We start from the raw sequence: 20,682 nt of genomic DNA, 5'->3' as shown, positions 1-20,682 counted from the left end.
GAAAGGCAGGAGGGCTGGAGCTGTGGCTCAGCGGTAGAGTACTTGCCTAGCACATTCAAGGCCCTGGGTTTGATCCTTAGCACCACGTAAAAATAAATAAATAAAGTAAAGGTAGTGTGTCCACCTGCAACTAACTAACTAACTAAATATTTAAAGAAAGGCAGGAACCAGCTTAGTAGAGCACACCTATAATCCTGAGTTAGAAGGATCAAAGCTGCCTCAGCAACGGCAATGTGCTAAGCAACTCAGAGAGATCCTGTCTCTAAAACAGGGTTGGGGATGTGGCTCAGTGGTTGAATGCTCCTGAGTTCAATCCCCAGTAACCCTCACCCTGTCCCCACCCCACCCCACCCCCCCAAAAAAAAGAAAAGAAAAGAAAGAAAGAAAGGCAGGCAAATTTAGTTGTTAGCATTGGCCACTTTCTGTGGAATAAATATGCCCATAATACTCTACTGCAAACTACAAGGGATGAGAAAAGTTGCCTCTCATGAACTGGATAGACCTCCAACATGCCACTGAAGAGTAGAAGGTACAAGTTAGGGTGGCTAAGTCAAATAAACACCCAGAGATCAGGCAGGAGGCATAAATGAGGGAAGAGGGCCTGATGATGTAGAGGTGAAGTGAAGAGCTCATTTGTTCCTCATTTTTAGTAGGAACAAATCAGCCAGAGCTGAGGGCAGACACTGGAGTATGAGTCAGAGAGGGCCCCTATCTCAGTGGTCTCTACAGTCTGTGCCTCTGATTCCTTTAGCAATTGAAAATATGTCAGTGTCAGACCCTACCTTCAGAAATGCTAATTCAGTTGGTTCAACATAGCTCTTGGGCAGCACTATTTTTAAAAGGTTCCTTAATTCAGTACTATTCTAATCCTAAATGCTTTAGATCCATAATCTCATTTAACCCAATTCTTCCAACAATCCTAGAAGGCCTAAGTCTCATTTTATGGGTGAGGAACTGGGACTCAATGGTTAAATAACACTTCCAAGGTCACATAGCTGGTAAGTGGGGGAATCTGACATAACCTTAGAATCTGTTCTTACTCCCCATGTCACTGAACCTACCTCACAAGGCCTCTGTGAGGCTTAAATGATGAAAGTCTTAAAGTGCTCCATTCAGGGTCTGAAACATATTAGGGGACAAACAAAGGTTAACTATCATCATAACCTTATAATACCAAAACAAAATTCTTACCAATTTCTTGTCTACCCAGTTCAATTTCAGGTAAACATTCACATTTTGGGGTTCACTTACTTCTTCTGTTCCCCCTCCCCCCAAATATTCAAACACTCTGTCCAAATGAACCACAGCAGTCATCCTTACAACCTGGATAGACTTTCCAGGGCTTGTCATGCTTGACGTCTTCAAAGAGGAAGAGAGAGGACCAGAGTTCCAGACTCTCTTGGAGAGGGTGGTGATGAAACTTGCCTGGAATGACACCCCAAAGGACAAGCCAAAGCTCACTCTGTACTTTGGTACACGGTGTTCAACAAAGAAGTTTTCCATGTGACTGGTCTGTAGAGGAGATAGGAAACAGAAAAATAGACTGATGAGCATGTATAGATTGGGGAGGAGCAGTAGACCTGCGTGTTAAGGATACTCATTTCTTTCCAGCTGGTCACAATCTATTGATATAGACACAGGAGCCACTTCAAGGAGAAACTGAGCAGTGTACTTGGTCCTTAATATTTGGGCTTTGGAGTCAGAGGGAGGCCCCTACTGGCTTAGATGCAAGGCGAACTGACTGGGCTGGCACACAGGTGCTGAGTTGCAATCTCTCAGAGGGAGAACCCCAGCATCTTTCACTACCAACCACCCTCACAACTAAAGGTAAAGGTTCTCAGTTTTATCTGGTGAAAGTTTTGAATACCTCCAGTGACTGAATTTACAAAGTGCAGCAAACCACTGCCACCTTAAATCATTTTGCAGAAATAAATAGGATATAAAATTGTTTAGAAGGGAAAGTTTTGACCAAAAATTCTACCTAAAAGGTAATGCTAGCATTCTTTCTCAATAACCATAACTTACTGAACTTTCATATAATAATAAAGTTTAGAGACTAAGAAAGGTGGGAAGAAATAGAAAAAGACCGGTGAGGCCTACAAAGGGAAGGCAAAGGTCAAAAATTTAAGGCTAAAAGGGAAAAATCTGAGATTCAATCTCTGTGTTCTCAGTTTACCCATAGGGATAAATTACCAGGGTAAATTCTTTGGGGTGACATGCACAACTAGCAAAGCTAAATATTTATAGTCACTGCCATCTTAAGTTTTTTGATCAATTCATTTGATGCTTAACCAACACTATATGAATGTCTTCTTGATTTGTTCTAAGCTGCTTTCAAACTCTTAAAATATTTAACTTTAAAGTATTTCTTATGTCTGTGCGATAAATGGCTTTATTATGTGCCTGTCCCCCATTCCTCACTCTGAGGGTCACAATGTTCTTAGTGCATCCACTGACTCTTTAACACACACACACACACACCCTTTCTGGAATGCCCTTGGGATATGCATTCTGTAAATGAACACTCAACATGTTTATAGTGAAAAATCTAATGGCTGAGAGCCCAGCCAGTGTAAACACATTCTTTCTACTTCTGCAGATCTGCACTATAATGACAAAGGATTGCTTAGATTTATAGAGGAACAAGAGTGGATTTTTTTTTTTTAATAATAGCATCCTGAATTTAAAACCATCAAGTGAAAATTCTTTGGATTTTTCACTGCATGCAACGTGAAGCCCTGGGTGATCTAGCCTCCTGGTATTTAATGTAAAGCTGAACATCAGACTCTGGGTAATAAGCTTTTAGCACTGGCACCTGAAGCTGTGTTGTGGTCATACACCACCGTCTACACTGCCAGGCTGTGAATCAAATTCAAACTCAGGGATTCTCAGGCCCATAAGGAGAGAAGAGCATCCTCAGGCGAAGGAGCAATCCCAGGAAGCACAGGGTTCCCTTCCCCTAAACTTCCCTTTCCAGAAACAACCCGAAGTAGAAGCCTATATGTATACAGGCAGAGCCCTACGTCTCCAGACCTGCACACGTGGACTGAGGATGGATATTCGGAGCAAGGGAGCTAGGGCACAGACCACGCAGGGTGCTGAGAGTCCACCTTGCGGCCAAGATGTGTGTGCCACTGAGTGTGTACGTGGTAATTTCTGGGCCACCGCAGCGAGGCCCGGCCAGGCGCGGCTTCCAGAGCAAGGACAAACTGGCGGCTTTATTCCTTCAGTGCCGAAGCAGATGGCGAACTAGGGCGAAAAGAGGCCGCGTGCGGCGACTACCACCTGCCGATTCCGTGGCAGCTCGCGCAGAGCCCGAAACTAGCAGTCAGGCTCCCGGTCCGGGTCTGCCGGATACGCAGACAGCGCGCCTTAGGGACAGCCTTACCGCCTCTGCAGTAGTGCTAGGAGAGGCCGCCACGCTGGCCCCGCCGCGTCCCCCAGCCAACGCCGGCTGTCCCAAGCGCCCGCCACTCTGCAGCGCAGGCAGCCCCACATTCTATTTAAAAATAACACCCACGTGCGCTGGTAAACAAGCGCGCGCGGCCTCCCCGGCCGCGCGCCCTGGGTGAGCAGGTGCGGAGCGCGCACCCCTCCTCCCGCACGTGTCTCCTGGCTCCGCCCCCCAGCGCCGGTAATACCTCGTCCCCGCCCCCTCAGCCGGCCTGGCCCCGCCTCCAGCCCGGAGCCCGCTGCCCCCGGGCCCTAGCGCCGAGCGTGCACGGAACGCTAAGTTTCCTCCTCCGACTGTTGCTTACCGCAGCGGGACCTGCCTTCCCAGGTCTGCCCCCTCCTTTCCTCTCCGGTTCTCCCTCGTCCCTCCTTTTAATCCTCCTGCCGTCCGCACGCGAAGGACTCCTTCTGGAGCGCCCTCTTTCTCTCCTCCTTCCCCTCCTTCCTCCTTTCGAATTTTACTCGATTGTTTATTATTTGCTGGGGGGGGGCGGAGGTTGGGGGCGGAGAGGGGCGTCTGGGGCCTGGAGACTGGTGCCTGTAGCCAGTCAGCGCACAGCGTGGCTTGACGAGTAAGCGGCGCAGCGAATGAAGACGCGGCGCAGAGCTCCGGGGTCACGCGCGTGTGGAGACAATGACATCATCTGTTTGTACGCGTCGAACTAGCTTGGTGCAGGGGCGGGGCCTCGCGTCACTTGAGTGGCAGGCCTTGGGCAAAGCCCGGAGCCCGGAGTCAGCTTGGTGGGCGGACTCCTGCTTACGCTGTGCTGCTGGGTCTTTTTGTGTATAGGGCAATGTTGCGGAGCCCGCTCCTAGACTCTGGAATATCTCCAATGACTTAGGTTTTATTTTAAAGAGTATTTATGAACCAAAGTGGCTAGACTTTTGGTGTACATATTGCATGTAGTACATTCTATAGGATACTAATGAATGATTTGGAGCACGCATCCTAAGGACTAGCGAAGATGATTTTTTTGTTAAACCTAAAGGCACATTTCTTTAAAAAGTCAGAAATGCAGTTAACTGTTTTTGGTGTCATTTTTACAGATTAGAATAAAATTGTTTCCCACTTTAAATTGTGCGGTATCTGGTCTTGCGTTTAGGACTGAGGAATAAAGTGCTTGTACTAAGTTACTCTTCTCCCTTGTTTGCCAAGAAATCCATAAAAAGTGAAAAACGATTGTGGTCGAGTGTCCAAGGTAAGGGGACTCAATGCACACCTTTTGGTGCTTAATCAAATCTGAGGGAATCAGCTTATCGAAGTCTTGCAGGCACCAACATCTTGGCGGGTTAGTATTTCCACGCCTAGGTAACCCTTGCCATCTGTGATCAGCATCTTATCTAAGGTGTTACTAGTGTCGGGTTCTAAAGGAGAATCGGATACTAGGGGGTGATCACAGCCTGGTGGGCGGACGCGCAGGCCGGGGACCCCAGATGCCCGAACGGGGCGCCCAGAGTCTGGGAGGCCGCGTTACGGCGCTCAGAGGAGGGTTTGGGGATCTGGGTCTCTCCCTCTCCCCTACCAGCGCTGTGCTTTGTTGTCCGTGAGGCTCCTGGAGGGAGGAGGAGCCCGGCGGGGACTGCTGCTGGAGCCCGCCGAGTTCTGGCCGGCTGCGCGCGCCCCGACACCCACGCCCGCAGCCCCGCGGAGCCTGGCCGCGCAGGCGCGCGCGAGCACACACGCGCACTCACACACGCACGCACACCAGCACACTTGGGCCCCCGCCCCAACCCTCCCCCTGGGCGGGGATCCGCCCGCCCGCTCGCCGTCATTCTAGGTTGAGGCTCCCTGCGTGTGTCTATAACTTTGTGCTGCTGCCGCGGCCGCCCTGCTCGTGGAAGGGAGGAGGAGGAATGTGGAAGGCGGCGGCGCGCAGGCTGACAGGCGGTTCCTTGGGCGGGCTGCAGCGGTGGCCCGAGCGCCTCTCCTTCTCCAGGGTTTCACGTCCTCTCCTCGCCTGGCCCCGGACCTGCGCGGGATTGTGCGTCCTCCCGCCTCGTCCCTGAAAGGGAAGGAACCGAGGTAGGCGCCGGAGCTGTGCAGCGGGGCGGCCGCCTTCCCGGTGACTCCGGATCTGCTTCCGAGCTGGGCCAGGCTCTTCCCTTTTCCCTCCCCGTGACTCGGTGTGCGCGCCCCCCTTCTCTCCCGCTAGTGTTTTTAAAGGACTTGAGGGAAGGGGGAAACTGTCAAGATGGCAGCAGCGGGAGCGAGGAGGTGATGAACGTGCTGGTCCGGGTTTTCTGGCAGCCCGGGAGACTTGGCACTTCCCGACCTGTTGGAAGATTTATGTTCCGTCTTGCTCCCTCCTTCCGACCCTGACTGGGAAGGGGGCGGAGGACACCACGTCCGCGAGAAAATAAACCACACAAACCCTCCGAAGTAGCCGTTCAAACAGGGCTCGACCCTTTGCGAACACCCGCCGGCTGCTTGCCCCCTTCTTTCGCCTTTCTTTTTTTGGAAGTGACAAGGGCCTGTTTGAACTCAGCCCTCTGTTCTCCTTCCCTTTCCTCAGCCCGCGGGCGAGGAGAGAAGGGAACTGCCCGCGCCATCCCGGTGCTTGGGCCACTCTGCTGGGAGGGGTTGGCAGGGGGATCGCGGAGGCGACAGGGCCGTGCAAGGGGAGAAGAGCCTAAGACGCCACGGACTTAGGCGGCTGCGCCGCGGGAGGTACTTGAGCGGGCTGGAGCGAAACATAAACAAACGCACGCCCGCACGCCTGCCTGCCTGCCTGCCTGCCTGGACTCGGGCTCCGACCTCGGTTCGGCTGCGCCAGCTCCGGCCGCTGCCCACTTTAAAGGCGCGGCCCGGCCTCCCCCCCCCACCCCGCCTCTCCCCTCCCCCTTTCTCCCCGCCCAGCCACCTAGCCCAGGAGAGACCTGCAGATCTGGCGGCGGGGGAGGGGGCTGCCCCGTGCGAGGCCGTCGATTCGCTCACAGCTCCCCAGCGGCCTGGCCAGGGGGCGGCGTCTGCTGCGCCAGGTTCGCGGGACGCACGTCCCCAGGTCTGCTTGTTCCTGGGAGGCAGGCGCGGTGAGGTCGTGAAGCCGCGGCAGCGGCGGGCGAGGACTCGCCAAGGACTGGGCTCCCGCCCGGGATAACCAACTCTCCTTCTTTTTCCTTTCGCGGTTCCTTAGGCGGCGGCAGCAGCGGCGCCCGGGAGCCGGAGCCTTCGCGGCGCCTCCGTCCCTCCCCCGCCGCACCCCGCCCGGGCGTGAGAGGAGAGCGCGAGAGTCCTAGCCGCCGGCAGGCGGGCGGGCAGGCGGCGAAGATGGCAGAGGCACCGGCCTCCCCGGTCCCGCTCTCTCCGCTGGAAGTAGAACTGGACCCGGAGTTCGAGCCCCAGAGCCGGCCGCGCTCCTGTACGTGGCCCCTGCAGAGGCCAGAGCTCCAGGCGAGCCCGGCCAAGCCCTCGGGGGAGACGGCCGCCGACTCCATGATCCCCGAGGAAGACGACGATGAAGACGACGAAGACAGCGGTGGCCGGGCCAGCTCGGCTATGGCGATCGGCGGCGGCAGCGGGAGCGGCACGCTGGCCTCGGGGCTACTCCTTGAGGATTCGGCCATACTGCTGGCTCCCGGAGGGCAGGACCTCGGGTCCGGGCCAGCTCCCGCGGCGGGCACGCTGAGCGGGGGGACGCAGACGCCGCTGCAGCCTCAGCAGCAACTGCCACCGCCGCAGCCGGGGACGGCGGGGGGCTCTGGGCAGCCCAGGAAATGCTCCTCACGGCGGAACGCCTGGGGGAACCTGTCCTACGCCGACTTGATCACCCGTGCCATCGAGAGCTCCCCGGACAAACGGCTCACTTTGTCCCAGATCTACGAGTGGATGGTGCGCTGTGTGCCCTATTTCAAGGATAAGGGCGATAGCAACAGCTCAGCTGGCTGGAAGGTGCGTACTCACCAGGGGCTGGCAGCCGGACCGCCGGGCCTCCTGCGCAGCGCCGGACGCGCCTCGAATCCGTCGGACGCAGCGCGCCTAAGGGCGCTGGGGAGAGGGTTGGTAGGGAAGCCTCTGTTGTGAGGCTTTGGAGGGTTCTGTTTGACCTCTGGAGCAGGGGAACCTGGGGATAGCCTCAGAGAGGGAAGGAGTCTCCCTGGGAAGCCTCGGGCGAGACCAGGTGAGGAGGTGGGGGGCAAGGTTCACTGACAAGGGAAGGAAGGATGGGCTGGAGTGCATTAGCTGGATTGTCGGGGCAGCGGCGAGGAGGTAGGTCCGCGGCCAACTTTGGAATAGAGTTTACTGTAGCTGGTTGCAGCGAGGACACCGTGGGTGGAGTGAAGGGGTGTGTGGGGGGGTGGGAGGAAAGAGATTTTCATTTGGTCGCAGGAGCTGAATGAGAACCTTGGAGTCCCAAGTTTCGGACTGTGGGTGTTAACTCCCACAGGCATATCCATCCCCTTAAAAACAAAAACAAAACCAATGATTGCAAACCTTTTTCCGGCTGGCTCCCTTTCCTTGCCTATGCTGACACCTTTACTCTTAAGAGGTATCTGTCACTTCACTCAGCTTGCCCCCGCGGCGCCTCTGAAATGTTCTGGGACCTGGAACAGATCAGCCTCTGGGACCTGGAACAGATCAGCCTCGCCACCTGAACGTGAACTGGCCGCACCTGCTGCTTCGGACAAGGCCTGGACTTTGGCACTATTCGAGGCAGGTGTGGGCCTGCGTTTTACTGTTCTGTTGAGAGGGAGGTTAGATGGCAGGGCTGAGCCTTAATGGCTTCTTCCTATATATGAACCTGAAGAGAGGTTCTCTACAGTTCCTTTTCAGCCTCTTGAGGCATCGGACTCGACTCCTGTTAGAGAGAGAGGTGTGGAAAGGCCTATGATGTAATGACTTCCTGCAGTTGGGCATCCGAAGAGATTAACTCCTCTGGCCTTGCTGAGCTGCTGACATCCAGCGCTGTGCTCTTACTGGGCACATTCCTGCCCTCTTTCCCTAAGATAGGAATGTGTCAGAACCAGGAAAAACGGAGTCCTCCGTGGTCATGGGTACACATCGCTTATTATAAGTCCCTCTTATTGGCAGTTTAGTTTGTTTTTAATGAAAGAAATCCTTGCTTCCCCTTTCTGTCCCTTCCTTCGTTTTTCATTGGGGGAGCCCTGTGTCTTTTTGGGTTCCAGACTTCCCAGGTGTATAAAATAAGGACAGTTTAATAAAACTGAAAAACCGACTTGTAGCACCTGAGAGGAGTCTTAGTATGAAAAAGCTAAGGAATATAGAGTAGGGTGTATCTTAATTTGCTTTTAGGAAAATCTTGTTTAAGAAAAAAAGTGCCTTTATTTTCTTTAAACTGGTACTATTGGAGAGGTCTTGTTTAGATACTTTAAAGCAAAATGTGTGCTTTGATGTTATTCCACAAATCTGTCTCAAATGAGACAAATGCTGACATTATGAATCTTATATTTGATCTTATATTATTGCTTTACAAAGGAATGCCAGTTGTGTGATCTGAGAGTTGTTTACAGAAAGGATGAAAGTTCCATTTCAAAGTACTGCTAATGTGATAGCTTTTTAAAACTGGGATTTCCAAGTGGATGACAAGGGTTAAACTCAGGGTACAGTGTTGAAAGGAGTGAGTATATAGAACTTGAGAAGATGGATTTGGGGATTTGGATATTTTTCATATTTCTCACACTTGAAATTAAGTCCTCCATGTTTGAATTTGGTGCAGAGAATGTATTAGTTAAAAGTTGCCTTTATTGTTAAAAATTAATGCAAATAGGAAAATTTCCATTTTTCTATGTTTGTAAGATGACAAAACAACTTAATTTCACAAATAACATTTTTGCTATTTTGTTTATAAAGATAATAACAGTTTAATTTTATTTTTTTGAAGATTTATGTGAGATATTGTGTACTAAAAGTAGCCATGAAATGAGCTTGAGCTATATTCTCATATAGTCTGCAGGATTTAAGTAGAGATTTTGGGCTTACTTGTAAGTGGTTTTATGTCATAATAATTTGTGTGTGTGTGAGAGTGATGGTTTCTTTTTTCTTCCCTTGCTTTCTCATTTCTCTTCAATTAAAACCTTATGAAATACTGTAAATTGAAATTCTCAAGATTAATAAGTTTAATGTGGGCACACATTTATGGTTATTCTTACTTTAAAATATTTTTATCAGTTCCATTTCTGAATATCACATGGCAACTAATCCTTGAAGATAAAGGAGATATAAATTAGTTCCAGTTTTTGTAAGATGACCTTCATCGAAAGATGCAGCCATGCAGGAACTTCCCAATCTTTGATGATGGAGAAGGCCTTTGAAACTGGGGCTGGTTTCATAGTCTGATTATGACTAATAGCTAACCATTTTTATGTTTGTGGTTTAGTGGGGGTGGAAGAAGAGGGAAAAGGGAGAGGTCAGGAACTAATCGTGACCCATTTCGCTGCGTCCAAGTTGAGGAGTTGATTCCTGTCATGATTAGTCATTTTGGAAGCATGCATGTGCATTTAAACCACACTACTTTCATTCTGAGTTATGCATTGGGATTTTTAACTTCTAAAAATGTCTAGAATTCAGGTTAACCTCTCTTAGTGCACACGGGGCATATAAGCCCGTGTAGACCTTCTTTTGTGGCTTTTTGGGCCAGCATTGTGAGATCCTGTAACCAGAATTAGTTCCTGAGATCAAATAATGAAGGAATTGGAAAGGAGAACTTGAAGATTGGAGTTCAGACCAGTGATTCTCAGCCCATGGTTGCTTCTTAGAATCACCTGGAAGCTTTTGAAACATACCAGTACTCGGAGCATCTGATATAATTGGGCTGGCATGTAGTATAGCATTGGTGGATTTGTGGTGTCGTTGTCCTTGTTCTTATTTTGTTTTAAAGTTTCTCAGATAATCCTAATGTATAGCCAGGATAAAGTTTGCTTGTCTAGTTCAACCCTCTTAGTTTATTGGTGAAGAACCTGATTCTTCAAGAAGTTAGTGACTTTTTTAAGATCACACAGCTAATTAGTACAGAGGTAATTAGTAGCTGCAGTTCTAGATGTCTTTGTTCTTTATCTTATTATTTTTTTTTAAATTGACCTTTTAAAAAAAACCATTTACTAAGTAATGGATTCTTAAATTAGCCTTCCTGAATAGTACATTTGCCTCAGTCTAAAAACACCTTGGTTATTATTTCAATATCAGAGGATAGGCCCATATTGATGGGGGCTCAATGGATATGTCATGTTTGCATAGCTGCATAGTCCAGTGCTTGGGAACTACCAGAGTGATAAAAGTGACAAGAGAGATAGCATTTTAACAAAAAGAGGAAGCCCTTGGTCACCATGCATCTGTCAGAGGCATTCTGTGCCAGGGAGAAGGATGATGGTTATCTTACAAGTTCCCTTACCTCAGGCATTAAAGTAGAAACAAATAATCAGATGTGGTTATGAGGGGAAAAGGTTACATTTCCTTTAATTCAGATTAAGTTTGCTCTCAGTACACCCATAATTGAACTAGTGAGTTCGTGGTTCCTCTTAAGAAGACCCAAGCATTCCAGGGTTTCCCAGGAGGGCTTGTCACTGACTCCCTGTCCACACCTGCACTCTGTTTCCCACAGGTCAGGGCGGGATCTTATTGGGTAGCCACGAGTGTCCTGTAGGATACAGCATGAAGACTGCTTTTGCAGAGACAAATTTCTTAAGAGTCTGAGCCTTCCTTCATGTGAGAATACTTGTTCTATGGCTTCTTGCCAAGGTCAAAAGATGAGGGCTGACCTGCCACAGTTTGCATATTTATGCCCTTACCCTTCTTGTTCTTTCGATCAGTGCAGCCAGTTTCTTTATAATATATTGAATTAAGAAAGTGTTATTTTAATTGTAACTTTGTTTTAAAATTTGTTTTTAAATTTCAAAATGACAAAGACATAATGATTCCACATTGGCTCATAATTTTGACCTCTTTCACCTTTTGGAATAAGGACCACCAAAGGGCCAGAAATGGTTGTATGTGAAGAATCTGTCTTCTTGGCCCATGTTGCCAAAATGCTGTTTTGTAATTTCCTCTGGCAGTACTGTCTTTGTCAGTGATTCTCAACTAATATACTTCCTCTTTCTACAGCAGCAGTACACTAGGGGGACTGTTTTTCCTCTTTTTCAAAGCTGTGTCATTGACCTATGAAGTGAAGAAATTGGCCCTTTTAGACTTTGATCTGTGAGTCTATATAGCAGAAAGACTCTTTAAAAAAGAAGCTAAGTGTGTGTTTTTGTGTGTTTATCTCCTTCTTAGAAAATGAAATGAAACTACAGCAGACTTATTTTTAGGAGATTTTGGGAGGGTTCTATTTTAAGAAAATGACACCATAGAAGAACATCTTGTAGTTAAACTTTTTAGTACTCTGCTTGTGATTCTTACTTAAAAATCTACCAGATATTTTTCTTTGGAAAATTAACGAAGAGGCCTTGTTCCATTAAAAAGTCGTTTCCTTGGGCTGGAAAGAAACTCAGCAGACGCAGTCCATCTGAAGCTCTTGATGACAGTGTAGAATGGAATGTTTAGGCCTGTGTATTCTGGTGAGTACCTCACTTACCTACGGCTGGTGCCTCAGATTCCAGATTTCCAGGGCTGGAAAGAAAATGGAATTTAATTTGCTTTCATATCCACTCATCATGCCTGTTAGGAACAGACTTGATCCTATTCTTTTTTCTCTCCTTTTCCTGTATCACAAATTGAGGGGCCCTGAGGAGCCACTTTGCCTCCCTGCTGCCACAGCAGAGTCTGGAGAGCATACATACAAAGGTGGTTAGTATCCGTGGATGTTATCACTGGTGAATGTTTAGTGAATAAAAGATGGCAAAGAGAAAACCCATTTGCATCACCATCCTGTTACATTCGTTCAACTAATATTTTTCAAAGGCCCCTGTGGGGAGTATTCTGCTAGATTTCAGGGGTATGATGGTAGCACAAGGCAGGTAAGGTTCCAGTTCACAGTGGCGGGGAGAGAGACAGTGAGCATGCAAGGCTGTGCTTTGTGTACTTGTTATTATTTCCCATTCTCTTTGCCTTTTCACATTTGTACTTCTGCTTTCCTCAGTGCCTCAACTCTGCAGAGAAGTTATGAGCAAATGGCAAAGTTGATGTTGGGCAAGGCTTGGAGCTGGCCTTTAGCTTTCTGCAGATCCTTTTGAGCTTGCTGTGGAGATGCAAAACCACTGTAAATGAATTCTGTAGTTTGGGTTTGTTTGGGAGAAGCTTGGGTTTTCCTAGATCTACCTGGTTTAGAGCACATCTGTGGCCCTGGACTGATGTGGGATCCTCAGTTCTGTCTCCTGGAGCCTGGTACGGGACCAGCCTCTTTCTGGAATGGTTGTGTAACCTTTTACAGCTGGTTCATGTGCATTGCTTAAATTCAGAACTGAAAGAGGTCTTAAAGATATTTACGTGCTTCATTTAATAGGCGAAGCAACAGGCCAGGAGCGTGTGAGTGACTGGCTCAGGGTCTCAGAGCCAGCAGGGTCCACAGAAGCCCAGGGCACCACGGTTCTGTAGTGTCTGCTGCTAATTCTGTGGCTTCACAGCTGTTCGTGTCAGTGCCGCTCTCCTCCAGTTCTGCAGGCTCTTTCTTCATTTGCTCTCCTCTGCTGCTCCTCCTCTGCTCTAGGCTGACTTGAACTGGAGTGGCTGTTTCTTTTTGCATTCTCCGTAGGTGCTCTCAGATCACCTTCCTGAAGAAACCTTCTCTCTCAACCCACCATACCCTGCCCATCCCACGACTCCTGCCTGTTTCTTTTGTCATTTTCCTGTGACTTTTAAATATTTCCAAGTACAGGGTAAGAGCCTTGTCTACCAGGAAAGAAGGCATTTGTGACGCTGCTTTTTTGGATTTTTATGTTCTCAGGCCACGAGGATGGCCTTGTTTGAGACTCTGATCCTGAAAGAGGCTCATCCTGAGTCACAGTATCCTATGTCACATGAGGAGTCTTGATGCTTGTAGCTGTGAAGGTGTTACACCTTCTAGTGTTGACCTTCTTGTGTTGCTTTTGCTGTGATGTGGAGTAAACGGGAAGGATGCTCTGCTGCCTATGGGGTTGGTTCCTTGCAGGGTCTTGTTTCCTAGTATAAAGGTCCCTGAAAACTTCACAAGTACTCACCACTACCCACCACAGAAACGAAGGGAAACCTGATTGGGGGATGATCTTTCAATAAGAAAAAGATGGAGTCAAGTTTACCTTCTGTGTGACTACACTGTTTCATTCAACCTATTCTTGCACGGTCTGGAGAGTGACTGTAGAATCATTAGCCTGCAGTTCACTAACCTCTTAGAGGAGTAGAGCTGTCACGTAAAACTAAGTTGTTCATGATATTCTCTGTTTTGGGGGCATAAGTCCCAGATGTTGTAAAGTCTTATATCCATGGATTGGGAAATAAGAAGTCATCTATGAAGAAAGAGGAGGGAGGAGGAAGTCTTTGCAAAGAACCGTCTGAGGGCCAGGATGTAGCCTTGCTGAGTTAGTTTTCTGAATAGGTGGTTAACCTAGTGATTATGATAAAAGGCCCCAATTCTGATGGCATCACTGCCCAGATAGTCTTAATGTCTTTAACTATTTTGTGCTTAACCAAGCCCCTTTTACTTCCTAGTATCTCTCTTTCCCCAGTAGGAGAAAGAACCAGAATAGCAGGCATCTGTAGAGGACTGTGATATAGCCCTCTTTCCTGGTAAAACCCAAATGTATGATTGGAGTATGTTTTAAGCCAGGCTTTTCTAGGGTACATGTGTTCCACTTTTCACTGGCTGTTTTGATGTTCTAATCTTGAGCCTCTTTCCCTGCAGTGCTTCAGTTACTATTATAGGATAACATTGCCCAGTGAAATGGACTGACTTCTCTGATGGGCTGTGGTCTTTCTAGCAGTTCTGCTTCTCCTGGGTCATTGCATATGGTGAAGAAGCCAGGTTATCTTTTGGGACTCCCGGACCTGTCCAGATGTACCTTAGTCCTGCAGTACAGAGATGAGTGCAGAGTGAGGAAGGCATGTGGCATATTTTTAGGAGGCAAGGCCGAGGTAGGAAGTGACTTCTTCCCCGAATGATAGGAGTGGCCCTATTTAATAAACTCAACAGAGGTATGTTTGTCGGTCTTTTAGTATGTTTAGGGATTTCTTATTTATTTGAAGACCTTTATGTATGCATGCATAAGGGGAGAATCCACATCATATTTCTCCTTGTGTTTTAGATGTCTGGTGAAATTAATAATTCAGCTCCTGAAGCCATGGAGAATTCACTTTAAATTCAGAGCCAGCAGAGGGAGTACACAAGTCTTTACGCTGATCTCAAGTATTTTTTTCTCTGTAAAGCTAAAATAATACCTTGATTTTAAAAAAGATTCTGATATTTCCATGTAGGTAAATTGTCATCATTAGAAAAGGATAATTTGGTGGTAGTGGTGGGGTGTAGATTGAAAACCTAATGGTAACTCTCTCCCAGGAAGCTTGGTTGTCTAAGCTGGTGGCCGTCTTCTGGTCCCCGAATAATTCAGTGAGAATGCTTTTAAATGAGAGTGCCCTCCGCTGTCTTTCATCTTTTTGCTACTCTGCCCCTGATAACTAATGCGAATGTTCATCTATACCTAACACCACACTTTACAGAGTATGCTGAATGTCTGGGCCAGTGAAGTGATCTTTATTTAGTGCTGTTTCGATTGTGGGACTTAGGATACTTTCTAAAGCTTCACAGTTTCCCATGAGTGAAAGGCAAGAATGTCATTATTTCCAATTCAGATTCAGTTGTCATACCAGAGAGTAGGACTCTGAACTTTTTAATAATTCCATAGTGCTGTAATTTATTATCTCCCTCCATATTGTCCCATTGGGTGTTGGTGGTTTATTTTGATTTAGCAGTTGTGGTAGTTTGAATCTTGTCCCCCTCCCAAAATCATGTCTGCCTGCAATCTCTGACAGAATGTGACCTTATTTGGAAATAAGATCTTTCTGGAAGTAATTAGTTAAGATAGATCACGTTGGAGGAGGGTAGGTCCTAATCCACTGACTGGTGCCTAGGGAAGAGAAGACAGGTCCACGTGAAGAGGGAGTAAGATGGAAGCAACATAGTTACTTCCAGTGGCTAGGAAGTAGCAGGAAGAGACCCTTCTCTGGAGCCTGCAGAGGGAGCATCGCTCTGCCAACACTTGGATTGTAGTTTGTTAGTCTGCAGAACCATGAGGGAATAAATTTCCATAGTTTTAAGCCCTTAAATTTGTGGCAATTTGTTGCAGGTAGTCCTCGGGAACTAACTTTGGAGCCTAGGGTTGCAGGTGGAGGACTAAAAAGGCTTTATTTAGATTCAGATGTTAATAATCATTCACTTTCTTCTTTCTCCTGATTTGAGGGACAGAAGAGGGGAAAGGATTCCCTGTGATTTCCCAGTTATAAGTACCAGAACTTGTCCCTGTCTCCGGTTTTGAACGAGGGTGTCCTGTGCCCTCCCCCTTGGATTTCTTTTTCTTGGCCTATTTCCTGAAGTGGTGGTATGGCTGTGCTTGTCAAGTGTGGTGAAGACTGGCTGAGGGCTTTGGCTTAGAAGTCGGTATTTGTGGGGAGAAAAGAACCAAAAGGGCTCAGCGGAAGAATAGTGTTGAAGAAGAGTCCTGCCTTCCCAGGGCCTGTCAGGAGGGCCAGATGAGGCATGTCTGATGCACTGCCCTCGATGGTGGTAGAAGGGCTAGTCCAGAATCTCTCTGGTACCTCCTCAGCTTTTCCTGTGCTCGGTTCAAGCCATTTAAAGTTCCACACATCTGAGACTTCAGGCGCATGCCCCCCTCTGGCTTCCTACATTGATATCCAAAAAAATCCAGCTGCCCCAGTGAAGCAAAGAACAGAGACTAATGGCCCTCCTAGAAGTAGAAACAGATATTTTCTAGATACCTAATAGGTGATTGGCTTGGTAAGTTCAGGCATAATTAAGAATCAGGGGGCTGAGGTTATGGCTCAGCGGTAGAATACTTGCCTAGCACGTGCGAGTAAATAAAGATAAATAAAATATTGTGTAAATAAAGATAAATAAAGATATTGTGTCCAACTACAACTACAAAATAAATGTTAAAAAAAATCAGAACTGTATCTGTTTATTCTTATATCATAAAATGGTATTTTGGAGGAGGAGAGTCAAGGTTGTATTGGAGACAGTTTGGTTTATATGGTGAAAAGAGGAGTCTACAGTAGACGTTCTCAGGCTTAGTTATTAATAGTTACAGTAATATTGACAACAATAACGTGATTTATTGAGCATTTATTATGTGCCAAATGCTCAGCTACTGGTTTTTTTTTTATGACTAATATTGATTCTACAAGATAGATATATGAATGGGAGCCCTAGGATAAGGAAATGGTTTAAAGAGATGAGGTAACTTGCTTGGACTTTAAATTCAGGCCTCTGACTCCAGAGCCCTTGCCTTTTCTGTTCTGCTCTCCTGCCTCCTGGAGTATGAGTGGGACTTTGAGTGGGTGGGGTGTAGCAATAAAAAGTTAAACAGCTGCCATTTAAAAAGTTTCTACTGTGAGTCACATTCTCAACATGAATTACTACTAATCCTCATATTAATCCTGCAGAGTATGTCTTGAATGCTTATCCTTAAGAGTTGTGGCTGGCTCAGGGTAAGGAGCACCTCTCTGTGTCGGAGACGTGGAGGTGGATGGTGATTTGGTTCCTTTCCTTGATATTCCATGGACTACTAACTTTTAGGAATGAGGCATACCTGGGCTTTCAGTAGGGGTAAACCTGTTGGATTGGGTATTACCATTTCTCTTTGCTCACTGCCTTGAATCATGGTTTACTATGGGTCAGATACAGAGTGTACTATTTAGAAATAATAGCGTGATGCATAGTGGGTAGAAATCCTTTGGGTTGGGTCCTTATCTCTGAGAAATTTTTGCCTTGGGACATCAGAACATCTGCACTTCTACAGGTAGATGCAGGGAGATAGCAGCACCTAGAAACACAAGTTTCAGGGAAAAATAAAACAACACATTTACAAGTTTCTGGCAGAAGTCTGGCTGTCAGATCAGATCTCATAATTAAAGGTATTAAAATATTTTGTGAGGTGGTTGACTCTTTGCATTGCAGTTATTAGTGGGTTTAAAGGCAGGCTGCCAAGACTGAAACAGAAAATGTTGCATAATTCAAGTTGCTGGCCAGGTTCAAATGTTTATCTCCACTGAAGAGCCTACTGCTTTTGTCTTGAAGGTAAAAATATGTGGGAGTAGGACCCAAAATGGTGGTTTTAATCGTCCACAGGAATGCATTAGCCATGTGCCCTAAGATAAAACATGGCTAGCTGAGTACTAATTATCCCTTGTTATTATCTGCATCTTGGAAAAAAAAATTCAGAACCCTCAGTTTCATGTTAAAGCTAGGTAAGTAGTGTCTGGAGAGTGTCCAGGGGACAGACTGAAGCCCTGTGATAACCGGAAGCAGGCAGGACTGCGCTGCCCGATAACTGAGCACAGCTGGTGTGCGGGAAGGGTGGCTTGCTAGGGGCAGTAGTGATAGCAGGTGACAGTGCCCAGGGTGGCCTTCTAAGAGGGCATGGCTCTGGGCTGACACCAAACGTTAAGGAGGGCATAAAATGACATCCAGTTTAAGCTCATTAGAGGTCTCCTTGGAAACTGGTACTACATTAAAAAGATCAAGTGGATAGTTAAGGCATCAGTTCAGATAATTCAGACCTCAGAACTGCTTTTTTCCTGAAGTGTCCTAATAATTGATTGTAAAAATGGTATTTCTCTCCTCATAAATTATGTGAATAATTGCCTTGGCTCCATATCTCACAGCAAGCTTCGGCTAGTGATGTTTAACTCTCCTTGCCCCCCAGCCCAGCTCCCCTCTCTTTGGATCTTTTTATTTTACTTAATTTTTTTTTTTTTAAACAAGAAGGCAGTTTGATTTTCTTCTGATACTATAAACAGTTTATGGAGTGAAACACTTTCCCTAAATCTCTACATTTAAGTTTTTCATATTGGTAAGTTTCTTTTTTTTTTTTTTTTTTAAAAAGGAAAAAAATAGCCTATCTAACTTAAACTTAGTGTTGCTTTGGGTCTTCCAGTGTTTTTACCTGATACATAGGTGTTTTTGGTGTTCCAGCCAACACTTATGTCCAAATCAAGGACTTATTAACCTCACCCTTCAGACTTAGAAGTCTGAATAGATTATTCATTTGGCAGGATGAGATGGGACATAATTCTGTTTACTAGTTTGGTTTTTTTTTAGAGCTAGGGTTGTGGCTCAGTGGCAGAGCGCTTTCTTTGCACATGTGAGGCACTGGGTTTGGTCCTAGCACCACATAAAAATAAATAATTTAAAATTTTTTCTTAGTTTCAGATGGACACAATATCTTTATTTTGTGTATTTTTATGTGATGCTGAGAATCGAACCCAGTGCTTCATGCATGCTAGGCAAGTGCTCTACCTTTGAGCTACAACCCTAGTCCCGTTTACTGGTTTTTTAGTTTACTAGTTTTTCATTAACAGCATTAATTTGCCATTTATGACTATACCTATTTATGCTAAATAGTGGTCCATTTATTTATGATAAATAGTGGTCCACAGACTAATTTGTAAGCGAGGTAATTTTTAAAAATAAAAACTGAAGCTCTGAGTTTAAGCTTTCTTCTAAATTTCTTCTGAAGAATAATTGATCTGGTGCCTCATTTATGTAACCCTGAGAGGAGGGCCTGGAATTGACTTCTGACAATGTCTTGGACCTGGTTATTTTAAAGCTCTCATGGAGCTGATACTGGTATGTGCGCTGGCTTCAGCGCACTTGGGCTCTTAAGCCCCTGAGAGATAACTTCCTAGGTGAGCTGGTATACTATTTCTTGAAATTAGTGTCCTAGATCAGGCCTTCTATCTCCAACCCTGTCCAATAAAGATAAGTTTACAGCCTCCTGTTTGAATAGGTGCACGTCCTCTGCTGAACTGAATTATCTAAATCAGTCCTAGTTAGTCTCTTCCCTTTCCAAGAAAGGTCCTTGTTTCAGACTGAAGGCCCAGGTGCTTTCGGCCATATTTTAGGCTTTATCCCACTAAGCCCGCATGTCAGTTGCTAAGGTGAAATTTGGCACTTGACTGTAAACATTGTTTAGTAGGTGTTCTTTGGCAGGAGGGGAAAGGTTTATTCTAGTAGTCTCACGAATGAGAGAATGGTTTGAATTAACTTATGTGCAGCCAGTACTGTGTAAGTGAGGTACCAAATTAAATTAGGAAGAGTATCTTGTGGTATTGGTGAAAATTGCCATGTCTTCTAATTTGGCTTTAAATAATTACCAAATGTATGTTTTTATCAAAAATTACAATTCTGATTTTTAAGATGCATTTTTATCCACATCTCAGTTTTCTAATCAAATCTTAAATTTAAATGAAAAATTTTTAAACTTTTTTCATGCAGTTGGAAATATGTCTGGAATTTTATGTTTGGGCTCTTCATGTTTCCCCACTGATGTGAACAGAGAAAATTCTCACCTGATATAATTGTTACCTGCTCTGATAGTCCTTCCTCTTTCCATTGATTTCCACCAATACCCATTCTTCTACTTGGTTTATGCTCATCATTCTGGGACTATAAAGCTTTCAAAAATATTTTTTTTTTCCTTAGCTTGTTACCTTATGCATTTGTGCTCATCAAGAAAGCAAAGAAGAAAATGTCTTGGCTTTATTGTTTATATCACATGACTTTACACCTTTGAAAACCCATTTATCAATGTAGTTACTGGAAAGATAATTTCAAGTACTTAGTTCTCTGAGACTTCTTTTTAAAATCTTTCCTCTCACCCCTTTAAAAAGGTGAAAATTGCCAAGGGAGAAATTTCATTTCAACCCTCCCTTTCTTGGGAAGATTACAAGGTCGAATTTGCCTGTGGAAGCTCCATGTGAAGCTGGGATATAAGAGTACACTCGGCTTCAAAGATAAGGACATCCTTCTCTTAACAAAATATATTTAACCGGGATCTCCTCCTCTCCTTTCTTTTGTTTAATTGTATGTGGCTTATTTAAAGGTTCCAACTCCCACTTGTTTTTCTAGACTCCACTGGACCCTTGTTAACTTATTTTGAAGTTTTCTGAAATTTGTAAGAAGGGATGGTGCTATTTCAGATTGTTGCATAAGGCTTAGAAATGGAGACACATAAACTTATCCTCCTTTCGTGCAACCTCCTCTGTTAGACCAGAGAGCTCCACATACTCTGATGCATTTAGCTAATGACTCTCAAAGTGTGTTCCCCAGACCAGCAGCATTAACAGCACATAGG

General features: G+C 46.0%; 1 protein-coding gene and 1 long non-coding RNA gene across 4 annotated transcripts in view; one reads left to right on the top strand and one right to left on the bottom strand.

Annotated features, from left to right (window-relative positions):
- Positions 1-356: 356 nt before the first annotated feature.
- Positions 357-3,614, bottom strand: LOC106145042 (uncharacterized). Its single transcript, XR_013424982.1, has 3 exons — positions 3,389-3,614; positions 1,324-1,512; positions 357-1,119 (listed from the first exon to the last, which is right to left on the bottom strand). It is a non-coding gene; the product is annotated as an uncharacterized LOC106145042 (long non-coding RNA).
- Positions 3,615-5,191: 1,577 nt separating this feature from the next.
- The window catches only part of Foxo3 (forkhead box O3), a 119,394-nt gene continuing 103,903 nt past the window's right edge, over positions 5,192-20,682 (top strand). Inside the window, exons 1-2 of one of the 3 annotated variants that reach the window (XM_078019530.1) lie at positions 5,192-5,476; positions 6,588-7,342. In XM_078019530.1, the coding sequence (XP_077875656.1) occupies positions 6,722-7,342 (621 nt within the window). In that variant the 5' untranslated portion in view covers positions 5,192-5,476; positions 6,588-6,721. The remainder of the gene's footprint in view (positions 5,477-6,587; positions 7,343-20,682) is intronic. The other 2 variants (XM_005330145.4, XM_078019529.1) reach the window with 2 other exon arrangements.

The sequence above is a fragment of the Ictidomys tridecemlineatus genome, chromosome 8 (genome assembly GCF_052094955.1).
Source record: "Ictidomys tridecemlineatus isolate mIctTri1 chromosome 8, mIctTri1.hap1, whole genome shotgun sequence".
In the NCBI taxonomy this organism is placed as follows: Eukaryota; Metazoa; Chordata; class Mammalia; order Rodentia; family Sciuridae; genus Ictidomys; species Ictidomys tridecemlineatus.
The sequence above is the reverse complement of the archived record's forward strand: the minus strand, read 5'-3'. Positions and strand labels throughout refer to the sequence as shown.